Below are 15,289 nucleotides of genomic sequence, written 5' to 3'. Positions count from 1 at the left end.
CAAATCAGTAAAAAGACAATAGTAATCATCCTTCGAGCTCTCAGCGCCATTTGTTTCATCTGAGATGAGAAATAGATTTACCCATTGTTTAACATTTCATTTTTTACTTACTCTAAGAACTCCTTCGCTTCTTTCATAATCAAATACGTTAATATACTTTGATTTTGTTTTCAATCTTGTCAATAGTTTTAAAATTTACAGGATACTCAACCCTTAACAAATTTATTTCATTCTCATAGCTTCTAAAACTGGTATTAGTTGGTTCATTATTATAACCTTTAGGATATTTTGCTCTCAATGTTGGGTCAGTTTGCTAAGAGAGTTTTTTGAAAAAAAAAGAAGAATACCAGGTATGGTTGTAATTCAAATATCGAATATGGAATGTCAAACAAAAATTTGTTTTCGTTCAAATGCAAGGATGCAAGGAACTTGCAAATGATTTGTGGTATTGAATCTTTGAGAGTAAATAAATAATGCAGACGAGGTATTGTAGAACAGAATAATTAACAAAGAATGTTGTTGTTTTTCAGTTATAAAAATGAGTTTCTTACAATCAATTTTTTTAATAGTAAACTTAACGTAGTATATAGTGTGGAGTGGGAAAAATATTTCAGTCATTACAGTCGGGAAAAATTTTTTGTTCATAACATTTGGGCAAAAAATGTTGATTTAAAACTGTCTTTGAACATTCCGTGTCAATTATAACTGACCCAACCGTTCCATTAGTTTTTAAATGAATGATCGTAAAAGCGTTGATTCAACCGTTATTCAGGAGAGAGGTAGCGCTAACTCCTCACTTCTGCACTCGTTTCCCTCCAACTTTAAACATTCGAAGGAATGTATCGATTGTTACTGCATTTTAAATACCGAAAAATCTTCTGTGGGAGCATGTTTTTTTCTAGTGAAAAATATAAATAAGTGCGCTGGTGTCAAAATAATGTGAGACCAAAGCCGTCTTGACATCAAAGCAATTGTCCAGAGAAATGATATAAATAAATTTTAGAACAATTTTTCATGTTTCTCTATTTTGTTTCAACATTTTTTGACTTTAGCATTATTGCTTTTTTTTAAATATTTTTTTTCTATACAGATATTTCTGAAATATTTCAAAAAAGGAAAAGAATATAATTAGTCTCACTTTCATAACATATGTTGCACTTGTGAGGAAACGAGCTTTGAAATTATCCGATCTTCTCTCTCGTTTTTAATACGATCTCTTGTACTGTACCTTTTTTATCAATCAATTTTTTTCATAATATTTAATAACAATACAAACTCCTGTTTTGGAAACTCCAAATAGAGCTGCAATATGATATTGAAATAAACCAATTAAAACTTTTTCAATAAATTCCTGTTTCTCCTGCAAAATTCTTTTTAATAAATAAGGTTTTTAAACTACGATGTTCAGCTTGCCTAAGTTTTGCCAATACTTAAGCCTGTCTAACTTCTTTAAAAGTATTCTTTCTTTTTTATTTCTTAAATTTAATGTTTTTTATATAGAGAAAAAATTTCTCACTCAATATTAAAGTATTTATGCATTTTGTCTAATCAATTTTTTGAAATTTAAAACAGTTGCTGTAATATTGCATCAATAGATGTAATAGTGGTTAAATGCTTTTGTTGCAGCATAGCAGTTGTCTTTTTTGATGATTTTAATCCTATCATAAATTTTCTTCATGTGCTATTATCCCTTTGTTTAAGGCGGAAAATCTGTTCCCATTAAAAGATGTCAGTATAAAAAGGATATTTAGATGTCTCAAAAATCAATTAATCAGAAAAAAATGAGCAGAGTAAAACCAAGGAAGGATCTAGTCATCACAAGAAGCTCTGTTATTACAAGTAACTCTGTTATCACAAGACTAAACTAAACTCTGTTATCACAAGACTAAACTAAACTCTGTTATTACAAGTAACTCTGTCATCACAAGAAACTCTGCAAAGAGAAAATTTTCCCAAAAAAAAACTTGTTAGAAACAATTTAAATTCAAAATTTTAAAATTCTCAATTCAAGAAAAACGGATTTTACTTTTCGACCTGCGTCTGCAACATGTAAACCCAAGTTTTAACATAAGCAAATGTGCACTCTTAAACTTTCGAAAACTTCTATCGGCAATAAATTAAGTTAAATATCTCTTTCTAAAATATCCATTCTCAGAATTAACTAGCAGTTGTTGTCATAGCTTTCAAGAAATTTTAAAGCTGTTGGAAATCATCCTCGAGCATTTAGTCTTACACCAAAAGCAACCATTTCAATGAGAATTAAGACACCAAAGATTGCTGTTATCATATTCGGATGGTGATGTGCAAGCCTTAACCACACCCACTTTTTGTTTTTTGTGAAAAACACGCACATAAACATATATATATATATATATATATATATATATATATATATATATATATATATATATATATATATATATATATATATATGTTTTAAACATGCACACACAAATATATATATATATATATATATATATGTATATTTGTGTGTGAAAAGAAAATAAAGAAAATAGTGAAAATAAATAGTAAAAATTGCAATCTAGTTAAGAATTTAGTTTTAAATTTTGACAGCTTTTAGATAAATTGCTCCGCAGAGGATTTTCTACAACATAACATATATTTGATGGAGTTGGGAAATTTTTGCGATGGTTTGCAACCAATAGAATAATAAACTGCTTCAGTTCCTCATTCTTTCAGTGTGTAATTGGAGTTTTCAATAAGACTGAAATCTCTTTTTAGCTAATTTATTTACAACTGTTATATGTGCTGCTAGTTCAAAAAACTTTTTAAAAACTAGATCAGATGCTCACTGTATTGTTTTCTTAAGCAATGTTTTAGATTTTCTTTACCTACTATTTCCTTTACCATGAGAACATCAAAGAAAGATGTTCTTTCTGTCACCAGATTTTTCAACTTCATCTGTTCATATTCACTCGTCAACTTTACATGAAAAAGGGTGTCTGCCACTATTATTTGATGTATATTTTGCACCATCTTTTATTTGATTGATGCTGACACAGTCATTTGTAAGGGTCATGCAAACCTGATGTTCAGAAAGAAACCAGATGTTCGGAAAGAAAAGGCTTGATGTGTAGTACTGGAACAGTCTTCTTTGAATAGGTCTTTTGATTTGACAAAAATTTGAAGTCATTGAAAGAAGCTCGGATTCAAAGCGAAGCTTCGTTCCACTTTTTGACATAAACTGAGATAAAGCCATAAATGTAATATTCACAAACGGTCAACTTAAACTGATTCTAAAAAGAAAGGATTTCAGGGCGTAAATGGCTTTTTGTCATCCATCTTGCATAACATGTTGAACTGGGAGCTGAAAATTTCCCGCTTCTTTTGTTTCCAACAAAAAACCAGAAGGATAAACATAAAAGATTCTAATAATTGCCTCTTGGATACTGTGTTTAAAGATCAATTTGTAAACAACGAAGTTTGTCGCATATTCTTTAATATTGGATCATGAAAAGTTGATCAGTTGTACTATATCTTGATTTATCGAAGGCCAAGAATTCTGATATTGGTTAAATAGACTTTTTGGTTGATGGACTTTTAGCTGGATAAAGCAGAAACATGTAAACATCTGAAAAGACAAACTTTGTGAACTGAAATATTCTGGATTGATGACGGCATGCAATCCAGACTATTTTAGTTGACAGAATTTCTTCAAATTTAACACATGCGCTGTTATGAAGTTACAGTTTTGCGATCCACTTTTTCCTTTAATTCATCAATATCGCGTAATGTGTTGCCGTCCTTACGCAGCAATATTGGTCCTGCCAAAGAAGACTCTTTATCATCAATTGTAGTAGCCCGTTGTCTTTCTTTTCTTCTAAATCGTCTGATTGAATTTTGAGATGTTATTTCTGAATTGTCAAGGCCAAGCGTCTGTGTATCAGCTCTGGCAAAAAACACAGCTCCACTGTCTGATAGCCAAACACGATCCAAAGCACCTACAACTTCAAGGTTGATCTTGTGTAGTATGATGATGAAGTACAAGCTGTTGAATCTGTTAATACTCACGTTGTAGGCACACAAGGCTGAATTTGAGTTGGCTGATACTCCTCATTTTCTTCTGACTCAGAACGAAGATGAAGTCAAAGAAGAAGGTTTACCTGTTTAATTAATGCCTTTAGTCATGCGTTCTTCTTATCTCATTTTCACCTTTCTTTGTTTTTCCTCTTGCTTTTTCATGCTACCTTTTGCTGCTGTATTTACATCTGTCCACTCATGTGGTAGGAAAAACATCTCCTCTTTGCATGCTAAAGAATTCCCGATATTCTTCGTTTTGTATTTACGTCATCACGTTCTTTGTCTCAATATCAAAGAATTCTTTAAGGTCCTTTATTTTTACCTTTAAACATGTTTTCTTTCGTCCTGTCGCTTTCTCCTTGTCGCACAGTGAGTCAATATCCAAAAAAATTGGTAAAAAACCATCCAAAAAAATAATTGCTAGGAACTAATAAATTGAGTTATGATGTAACTAAAACCACCAGAAAACTGGAACTAATTGCTTATTGGTTAATTTTTAAGGATTCACTAATTTTTACACCTTTTCCTGAGACATTATTTATTCATTTTTTATCGCGAAATTCGCGCACAAAATATTCACTTTGGTCTCACTCTTAAGGTTGATACGGGTAAAAACAGTTTAAATTTTAAATTGAAGGTATATATTTAAGATATTTGGTAACTATAAACAATATTTTTGACACTGCATTTTGATTTTAAATTGTCATTCCTAAGATCTTAAAAAAAGTGTCCCATATTGATTTTTTTCTATTTCTTTAATCATGAGTTCGGTTGAAAAACAAAGAGATTCCACCAGATTACATGGTAGTTTTAATATTTTCCAAATGATAGGTATATATGAAAGCGGGAAAAAAATTCAGTTGCCCGAACTTTCCCCAATTCAATATACGACCTTTTAAAATAAGTCAAATATAAAATTTCATGTTACTTATTTTTCACATATTTTTCACAGAACATTAGCACTGCAGAGGTAATTTGTCATAACTCAAAAACCAACATTCAAAAACTCATTCTCAAAAAAATCATGTTAAATTTCAAACCTCATAAAAACAGAAGTTGCATTAATTTACTGTCTACTGCCAAATAAACGTTTAAAAATAAAACTTGCGTACAAAATAACAGCTAACTGCTAATTGCATACATTCAAGAGTTCCTAACTCATTCAAGAGTTCAAGGAATTAATCATGATAATTTACTTGAGGCTCTTCTACTTGAGTTTCGTATATTGGAGGGTGTGACCATGGAACTATTGATGAACTTGAAATGATAAATCTCAAGAAAACTCTATTAATATTTAAATGTAAATTCAAATCTAAATTACTAAAACATTCAAGAACCTTGTCAAGACTTCTGGAACATGAGCAAACCTGGTTAGATAAATAAATAATAGTTAACAGAAAAGATGTTACTGCAGGTCCACGTAGAAAGAATAAGGACTAGGAAGATCTAAGTGAGAGAAGCAAAAGATCGAAGGTAGTAATAAATCAATTGAATTCAAACCAATTCAAAAAGTTGTTTACTCACATAAATGTTAAATATTATCTTTTATAAGGATACCGAATGGGCTGAACATCCTACCGAAGCATTGGCATTAGCTTCAATAAGAAAAGCCTCTAGAGATCCTACCAAGAAAGATTTTTTTTTTTATTAATAATGCTATAAATCTTGGCGAAAGTTAAAAGCACGGAGGTTTGTTTTCCAATAAAAATGAAAAAAAAAAAAAAAATGCCTTGAGCTTTAAATTCAGTGTAATCTTTCCGATGAACAGCATCAAATTATCAGAAATTCATCCAAAATACAGAATTCAGATATTTATCCTTTACTTCATGAAGTTAAGAATGAAAGACAGAAATGTTCTCCTGAGGGTGTAGTTCTGACAGAAATATCGGCTTCAACTCCTCTACAGAGCATGTTTAAGCATACTCTGACAAGAATACTAACTTTTACTGAATCCAAAGACTATGAGAGTATTTGATAAGAGTGCGGGAAGGTTTTGAGGTCATCACTTCAATTTAAAGGGGATTTTGATGGTGTCTCCAAAGTGAGTATAAAAAAAAATCTACTGATGCAATTATTGACGAGGCCCAAATTAACGAGCAAAGTCTTTTTCAGACAGCTATTGTTCCACTTAAATAACCATCATGAAGGAAACATTATGGTTGAATAAGAAGCCCTCAAGTACACATCATTATTCTATACATCTCCAATATGAAAAAGAAACGAAAGAGTTGATCAGAAATGAAGATAAACATCTTAAAGCTGAAATGAATGGAATGGTCGAGTTTGAGGTAAAGTTCTTCTGCTACAAAGAAGTTGCAGAAGGCAACCTCTGAAAATAATAGTTTCATCAACCGCATTAGTCAAAAATCACAAATCTGAAAATGGAAAACCACTTCCCACTGATGTTTCGTCCTTTTTAATGACAAAATGAAGCTGTTTTTGGTAATAATACTTCTTTCCTTTTTTTGTTTTGGTTGTAAGATAACCCGGCATTTTGGTTTTTTGAATCTAAACTTTTTATTTTAATTAGTACATGTGTGTGTTTTGGTTTGAGGAAACCCAAATTTTTTATTTTCAAATTTTTTAAATTAATATTTGAGAACGTAAAAGACTCCAGCAAGCATATACGCGTGTGTAGTACGCGCTTTAGATAAATGTAAAGTTTATTTAAAAAATACGTGGCTCGTATTTTGTACATGGTATTACATGATATTTAGGATCGAGGAATCCAAATTTTTTTCTTAAATCATTATTTGCGCACGTAAATGGTACTGAGACGGGCACACGCGCCATAATCGCGTCTTGGGTACGTGTAAAACTTATTTTTGTTAACAAATTTAAATTTCCTGACCCAAATATACCAGTGCTTGTATAATTTTTACCGTTTTTTCACCTTTGACTCACTGTATGTCGTTTTCTGGGTACCTTCAGAGCCAGATAATTCTGATGCAGCTTTGACAGTTTTCTGACACGTAAGTTAACCCGCTGTGTTGGTGTTCTGGCTCGCATCCAATAAATAAATACGTACACATATATATATTTATCTGTATGTATGTGTATATGTATACATTTAACTGAGATACCAATATACGATTTCCAATTTACTCTTTCACCGCCGGCGAGCGAATTTTAGTTCGTCCGAAAGGTTTTAGAGGATTAATGAGCTAATTGGTCGCTTAACAAATACTTTTTTAAAGATTGTATTTCAAAATAAGACCTGGAGAGATGTAAGCCCTGGAGGGATCAAAATGGTATCGAGTATAAGTATGTTGTCACACAATGACTCTTTCCAAATGCAAACCAGAACGCATTTTAACAATTTTATTAACCATTAATCATAAGATTTGAAACTTTTATTACAAATATATTTTTTTAAAATTAAATTACAAAATATTAAGATTCTTTATATTTTTTACTGCATATTTAATATGACGTCAAACTTAATTATAAAAGTTCCCAATACTTTCCCACTTCAGATGTTTCTTTTATAATATCAACCAATGAAAACTCTTTGAAATATTCCAGACGATGGCTAAAGGTAATTAAATCACTCTACAGATCAACATTGATGTTCAACTGAGAAGTTAATCAGAAGTAAACAAGTCAAGCATTTCAACTTAGTAAAAAAAATGTTACTTACAAATCAGGATACTCATACTTTCCTTGAGGCACAGGGTATAACGCTTCATAGGTCCTTTTGTCACCAGATCCATGAATAGCATATGCATTGATTCGACTGACTCCAAATGGCATGTAAGATAAAGGAATTTCTATTCTTCCTTTCCAAGTCATTGATTCATGATCAATTGATGATGTGTAATTTAAAGGTAGTTCATCCTCAAAGTAAAAAATAGCTACTATCATGATCAAAACATAGCATATCAAAACAGTTAAGAATATATTTTTACAAAAACAACACAAAAACAACCTAAAAAAAAATTAAAAACCAACAAGGAACCTTTATAATGTTTCTGGTACCATTCAATAACAAAACTAAATGCTGACCATGTCTGAAAAATAGAAAGCTGTTTTTTTATTCCTTATTTAAGGCTTGAGTGTACTTTATTCACTCATTATAAAAAGTAAAATCTCTTAAACCCAGTAGATATATGAATCTAAAAAGTTCACAGAAAATAACTCACGGTGAGACTTCCACTTCCAAATACTTTTTGTTTTCAGCTAAGAAGAATATCTCAACAACTATAAAATAAAATTTAGAATTTATCAAAATTTAGAAAAGATAAGACAAGTAGTACCATATCTGTACAAAGGGAAAAGATGTAAGAGGTATGGATTAATAATGGACAATAAAAAATTACTTATAGAATAAATTAAAGTTTTAAATTAATGATTGGTCTTTAATATGATTTTCATGAGCAACATCATTAAAATAGCATTTAACTTTAATCTATATAGGTAAATACAAGCACTTTTTAAAAAATGCAAATTCATTATGGTCTATTAAATATCAGATCACACCTCTCCGGACATAAAACTAGGTTTGAAAAAATAACCAAAATATATAAGATTGGAATCATCTTAAGAGTCATCTAAAAATAGAAAACTTGCTTTAGAAATACAATTCATTAATTAAAAAATATTAGACAAAAAACTTTTAGATTTTGATTAGGGAGATGTTGGAACAATATGAGTAACAGGGCTAGAATTTGGGCTATGCCAAGTGGGCCATGGGTCAGGTCCACTATCTGATAGGAGCTACTAATTGGGTTAACTTTTTTTTTAATCTACCTACAAGAATTATTCTTATAGACAGCAGAGAAAGCTCCTATACTATACGCTATGTGTATGAGTAAGACTAAATATTTTTTTGGGGCCACTATTTTTGCTTCAGGGCCTAAAACAATCTGCTATTTGATATATAAATGACTCTAGTTCATAGCTAGTCCCTGTTTTAAATCTTTCTGAGACTATTACTATGTGATTTGTATACCTTTCATTAAACTTAGTTATGGTAGAATTAAATGATAGAATATCATAGTAAAGGAGATTTAACAGTTACTGAGTTCCTTAACATTCATTTATTCCCCAATTAATTCTTTGTGCTTTTCATGGTCTTCCTTGTAGAGCTGGGAGTTTTTTATTCAAATTCTACAAAAGAACATACATATACAAAGTCAGCTGCTTTTTCACTCTTGCAGACTTCAAACTTGCCAATTTAAAGGATGATCATGCCCTTGAATACTTTATTTATGTCATCTAAATACTCCTTCAATCCAGGCTCTATCAACTAATGTTTTTGTAACTATGTTTATTAATCTACATACTTAATAAAAAAATCTTATTTTACCTTAACAAATCAAGGTAATGTTGTTAACCTAAGCTGTTGGGCATAGTTAAGGATATACCACCTGAGGATAATTTGAGTTCATCTTATCTATTAATTTCTTTTTTATTACTGCTTTTGTAACTGGTTATTAACTATAGTTTGTTGGCTTATTCTTAAAGACATTATACACTTGTGACTTTCTTTTTACAGTCAATGATGTAAATTATTATAACTTTTATTAGATACAGCTGTAGATTTAGGAAATTCATTTTTAAATTTCTGCCTAAATTATGCTTTTAGGTCCACTTTATCATCATATTTTTGTACATACATGATTATCACTAAAATAATTATAGGCTACCAAATAATAACAGATTCTTGTGGTGAAGATCATTAAGACAAATAAGGAAGTAAAGGAAGTAAAATAAAGTAAAATAAGGAAGTAAAGGAAGTAAAATTAATTAATGTAAATATTGAAACAATAGGCTGAGAAAGAAATAATTAAGTTAAAAAGAAACATTAGGCTATGATTAGCATTAACAATTACACTAGCTCACATAATTAGAAATGCACTTTTTTAAAGATACAATGAAGTTATATAAAATTTTCAAATATGACTAAAATATAATAACTAGCTAAATTTTCTTTTGAACTATTATCTTTATTTCATGACTTTTTCACACTTCTTCTTCCTGGTTCTATGTTTAGATGGCTCTTCTTTTGTTAACATTGTATATAGTGAAATGGCTTTCCATGTTAATTTTATACAATACTTATACTGTTTAGGAAAAAGCCCATGTGTGAGATCAGAAAATTTCATTACAGAGTCATCTTTTATTCTAGAGTCAAAAAAAAAAGGCTCTGGTATGAAAGATGAGTCTGAAGTAAAATATCTGTGTGTAGTATTTTGGTATATATAAGATATATCAACTTTGGCATATATATAACAAGATGATAATTGCAAACCTTCATAATCATACAATCTTGGAAATGGATCTCCTGGATGACCATTTGGTGCTGATGGATCATTAAAAAACTTTGCAGATACATCAGCTACAATAAACTTATTGTTTGATTTGTAAGTAAAAACTATTTTAGTAGGATCGTGCTTAATTGGTTTGCTATCCCATTCAGAGTTTATAACATACTCCATAGCAAGTTCACCTGTAAAAGAAAGTTAGTTGAATAGCCCTAACGCAGTTAACAAAATATATCAACAGTGTTTACAAAACCATCGTTTGCGTGTACATGATTTTAAGCTTGGCTTACGTGAAAAACAAAATAAATAACAATATGTACATATTATATTTTGTTATCAGACGCTCACTGTTAAATAATTGCAGCAACACAACTCTTTGTAACTTTATTTCCAGGCAGAAGATCTGTTAAAAGCCGAAAAATATCAATACTAAATTATAAGAAATATATCCGAATTGAGCTCAAAGTACTACTTTATTTATTTAAAAGGATTATATAATTTTAATGCCATGTTATTATCATCGAATAGCCTCTGTCTTTGAGCTAATATAACGCATACTATCTTAAATTTTATTACAGAAAAAAATAGGGCGAAACTTTACCATTATTATCATAATTCTTGACATTTGAAGTAATTTTTAGAAATTTTTTATTATTTTATTCAGAGAAAATAATTAAGAAAATTTAAACGAAACTTTTAAAACTATATCTACGCCAATTATTAGAGAGATAATCGAATTTGTCAATTACGCTTTTTTGTGAAACTTCAAAAACATTTTTTGGTAATTTTTTTGTGAATTATCTTTAAATAAAATCAAATAAAATTTTATCTATTTTGTTTTATTATATATTTGTTCTTCATTCTTTATTCTACATCTTGATATATATTGTATTATGTATTTAATTTTGTATTTAACTGCTTCATACTTCAAGTTGTTAATTGTAATTAAAAATCTATTTTTAATAATAAGGTTTTTATAACGGGCGAGGTCTTCCTTAATTACCAATAAAAGTCGTACATCAGTTGGCGCCCTTACAGAGGTCAGGAAATTCTTTATTTCCAAAAATAGAAAAAAATCTTGATTTTAAATACTGTATAAAAATTGGGGAAAAGTTAAACAAACTGAAAGATCGTTGAATAAACAAAGCTAAACATAAATTTTCTTTCGCAATACCTTGTTCATTTCAATAATAATAACACTGTCTGCCAGAAAGGTCCTTTTTCAGTCTTTTTCTGGACACTATACATGACAGAATATCTTAAGAATTTGGTAACTATATTGAGAATAAGCAAATGATTCTTGTACAATTAAACCAAATCTACTCCAATTTGCAATCAAAAAAAACTTCAATATTATATTGGATACTTAAAAAAACCTGCTCATTTTTTATGTAAAAATTGGATTTTTTTGAAAGAGTAAACTTTAATACAAAATTATAGAATTCAAGAAATTTGTATATTTTATCATTCTGAAATAATTTTATTGCGCCAACTGAGTTTTTAATCAGAAAAAATGAATTAGTTAGAACAACCTTTTTGTTTTTTTTTACGTAACGTTGATAAAAATTATTTTTGTTGTCAGTCAATCATTCGGAAAAATATTTTGGTAACTTGTATGTTATTTATAGAAACTTTCTAAAACAACGTAGTAATACATAAAATAGAAGATATGATTATCAAATCATAATCACTAAATAAAGTTTTTAGCAACAACATGAAGCTTAATTTAATACCGTAAGTTAAATATGACTCACACAAGATGCAAACTTTTTTGAAAAAAGTTCTTTTAAAAATAGTTACAAATTTTTCTTAGAATTTCATTTAAAAATGAGTTTACCAATAAAGGTTTATGTTTATCTTTGATTTTTTGAAAAATTGAATCAAATATGTTAGTAATATATTTTTAGAACTTCCACGGTTTTGGGAAAAACATGTCAAGCACAACCCCCCCCCCCCCTGTACTTACACATTTTTTCTTGTTATTTACAGCTAATTTTCTTTTGACATTTTTCTTATATAGATTCTATTTCTCGTCGTTAATGTTAATTTTTCTGCTGGCGTCAAAGGATAATGGTAACGTATAGTTACAGTGTTTGCTTGCTCATAAATACTTTGGTAAAAAAACGCTGATTAAAAATTCATTTCATAGTTTTTATGATCACTAAGTTAATATGCTTAGGGAAATAAAGTATAGACACACACAGTGTTTCCCTAAAGTTCGAAAGTATAAAATATTTAAACTCCTTTAAAGTGGACAGCCATCTCCTGACTCAACAGTATCTCCCACAACAACACGAATTTACTAACCAACCTGAATACTCAATTTAACTGACCATTCGCACTGATACTTATGGTTTGAAGTTCTTCGTAAATGTGCCATGAGATGAGACAGCGCCAATAAAACACCGTTTATTGGAATAAATCAATAAAACATTTCGAATGTTGAAGAAATGACCAAAAAAAATTATAGAGCATGATCAAAGTGGTTCACTGAATATTGTTATAAAACTATACATGGATCAATTAAAATGCATGATTGTAAATTTATCTTTTTAGAGGCACCGATAGACGCTTGTCGTCATCCAGTCTTTTTGTGATCTTTTACGTCACCCCCTCCTCCTACCCTCTTCTTTGTATTATGTGCGACATGGTAGGAAACCTGAATTAGAAATTAATATTTATGTTACTAATCAGTGTCGGTGATTTTTCGTGCCCATTCTCCTACTCTCCCGAAGAGAAGCAATGGACTCTCTAGAAAAAATTTTTATTTTTCGCATGCACATTTGGAATTATATAATCAATACTAATTTAGAAAAGATTTTCATAGTGTGCTGGTTAATCCGTTCGGAGGTAAATTTATTCCAGCTCGGAGGTAAATTTATTCCAAGTTTTTTACATAAGCACAAAAGTATTTCACAAGAAGTAACTGTGTTATTAGCATTGAACACATCTTTACCACAAAAAGTGGAAACTCATTTATTATATCATAATACAGTATATGCGTATCATGTAGAGAACTTGATTTTAATATAATTTAGACAAGTGAATAATGTTTAGTTATTGTGACGTCCTAAAATGAAAATGTTTTCATAGAGTATTTTACAGAGTATGTATTTTTTATAGATTATTAAATTGAATATGTGTTTTTAGATCTCAGACCGAGAATGAGGGAGAAAAATCATTTCCATTGAACGAGGCATCTAAACTTGTCAAATGTTGATCCTACTTCTTAAAATTATCCCAAAAGAATGTCTCCAGAAAATTTTTTTTCTCCACCAACTTACCCCGAATTAGGTTTTTTCTGACTGAAAGAGACGCATGTGAGAGATTACTTGTGTTAATTGCTATGAGGGTACATAACTGTAAGGGTACATAACTATCGAATACTCCCAGCTACTTATTTTCTTTATTGAAATTGTATGTTATCATCTCATCGGTTAAAAACAAAACAAAAAGAATTAAATCATAAAAGAAGCTATATATAAAACCATAGGAAAATGGAGAAGGAAAAATGTCCGAATAATTCTTAATATGGTCTAATCGCTGAAACATTTTTAAATTGAAAGCATTATTATGGTTGACAGATTTTTTAAAAGAAGACGGACGCATATTGAACAAACAACGCTTCAGCTGGTCTCTATATAAATTACCTGCGTTTGAAGTGAAAAGATAATGTCTAACATGCGCAAGTTTGTAAAAAAGAAGGATTAGTGACTTCGTCATCAATTTAGACATTTGTAAGAATCATTAATTGACATAATGGAAGTTTAAAAGCATGTAAATATTGAGTAACACTTTCATGAATGACTGGAGAGTTCACCTGAGATGCAGGAGGATTTTGGGAAGCTGTTTAGTTGTGTATGCATTTTTGCAAAAAGTAATATGTTTAAAAGAATGTATTTACTCTTGGTCAAGCATCAAACTTTGAAACTCGGACTTATAGTGAAATTGTTTTTGCACAACAATATAATTATAATAACTATTATAATAAGGGAAATTTTGTTAAAAGGATTAACTTATCTGTATTATTTAGACTTAAGTTGTACACTTGTCGTTCTTTAATCGTACGAAGGTTTGCACGCTCAAGTTTGTAAAATTAGATTTATTTTTAGGTCCTTGATTTTACCAATCGTGGATGTTTTTCCGTACGCTCGATTGGACGACTGAGACAAACTGAACGCCAGGATTCATATGGAAACCAAGCTTAATAATGGAATTACAAAAAATTACATAAAAGCATTTGTTTACATTTTTTATGAACTTTTAACTGCTAATGATAAAAAATTCATTTTCAATAAATAAGATGCTAATGCTTATAAAAAGATATTAATCAAAAATATCTTAGTAACTAAGAAGTGCAAGAAGTTTAGTTATCTTTGTGTAAACTGGATTAGGCATTCCATAGAGCTTTCTTGATACTAGCTATAGATAAGCTGGTTGTAGCTTGTTTTTTTAATTTGAATAAGTGAATTACTAATTCTTAATACTTATATAACTACCCATAGGTCATTGAGTTATTTACTAGGGGTTAGTTAACAGTAATGAATAATCTAATGTATTAGAGATTACTCAATACTATGGTAAAACCTTAAGAAAGCATGGTTCTGCACACTATTCATATGAGAGATTTAGCTTATATATATATATATATATATATATATATATATATATATATATATATATATATATATATATATATATATATATATATATATATATATATATATATATATATATATATATATTGTTGTTGTTGCTGTGTATAAATCTTTCAACCAATAAATAACAATTCTTTTATTAATAAACTTTTGTTGAATGATTAGCTTTTACCTACTTGTTAAAAGATAGTTAAAGTATTTTACTAAGTTGTTATATTTTTAACCAAAGATTATTAAAACTATAGCTATTAGCTTGTGGTTATCATTAAATTATATGTAATGTATGTTGTATATAAAAATGGGCATAAGTTAACTAATTTGTGC

The 15,289-nt window shown here is 29.5% G+C and overlaps 1 protein-coding gene and 1 long non-coding RNA gene across 5 annotated transcripts; one reads left to right on the top strand and one right to left on the bottom strand.

Moving 5' to 3' along the window:
• Positions 1-7,376: 7,376 nt before the first annotated feature.
• On the bottom strand, positions 7,377-10,976 carry LOC145181270 (UPF0462 protein C4orf33 homolog). 4 transcript variants are annotated; one of them, XM_090074385.1, is made up of 7 exons: positions 10,909-10,976; positions 10,656-10,710; positions 10,295-10,492; positions 8,184-8,241; positions 8,000-8,051; positions 7,682-7,878; positions 7,377-7,573 (listed from the first exon to the last, which is right to left on the bottom strand). In XM_090074385.1, exons 1-7 carry the CDS (start codon positions 10,930-10,932, stop codon positions 7,486-7,488), a joined length of 672 nt encoding a protein of 223 aa, XP_089930511.1. In that variant the 5' UTR covers positions 10,933-10,976; the 3' UTR covers positions 7,377-7,485. The 4 variants fall into 4 exon arrangements, with proteins under 4 accessions (XP_089930511.1, XP_089930513.1, XP_089930514.1 ...); XM_090074387.1 differs by having other exon boundaries at positions 10,628-10,710; positions 10,909-10,970; XM_090074388.1 differs by lacking the exon at positions 10,656-10,710 and having other exon boundaries at positions 10,909-10,958.
• On the top strand, positions 10,847-14,543 carry LOC149877653 (uncharacterized). The gene is made up of 2 exons (XR_016448120.1): positions 10,847-14,184; positions 14,420-14,543. It is a non-coding gene; the product is annotated as an uncharacterized LOC149877653 (long non-coding RNA).
• Positions 14,544-15,289: the final 746 nt, after the last annotated feature.

Source organism: Hydra viridissima, unplaced genomic scaffold, assembly GCF_058129835.1.
Source record: "Hydra viridissima isolate aposymbiotic clone 2 unplaced genomic scaffold, HvirCarnegie_v1 scaffold_16, whole genome shotgun sequence".
Taxonomy (NCBI): Eukaryota; Metazoa; Cnidaria; class Hydrozoa; order Anthoathecata; family Hydridae; genus Hydra; species Hydra viridissima.
Note: the sequence above shows the minus strand (reverse complement) of the source record. Positions and strands in the feature narration are given on the sequence as shown.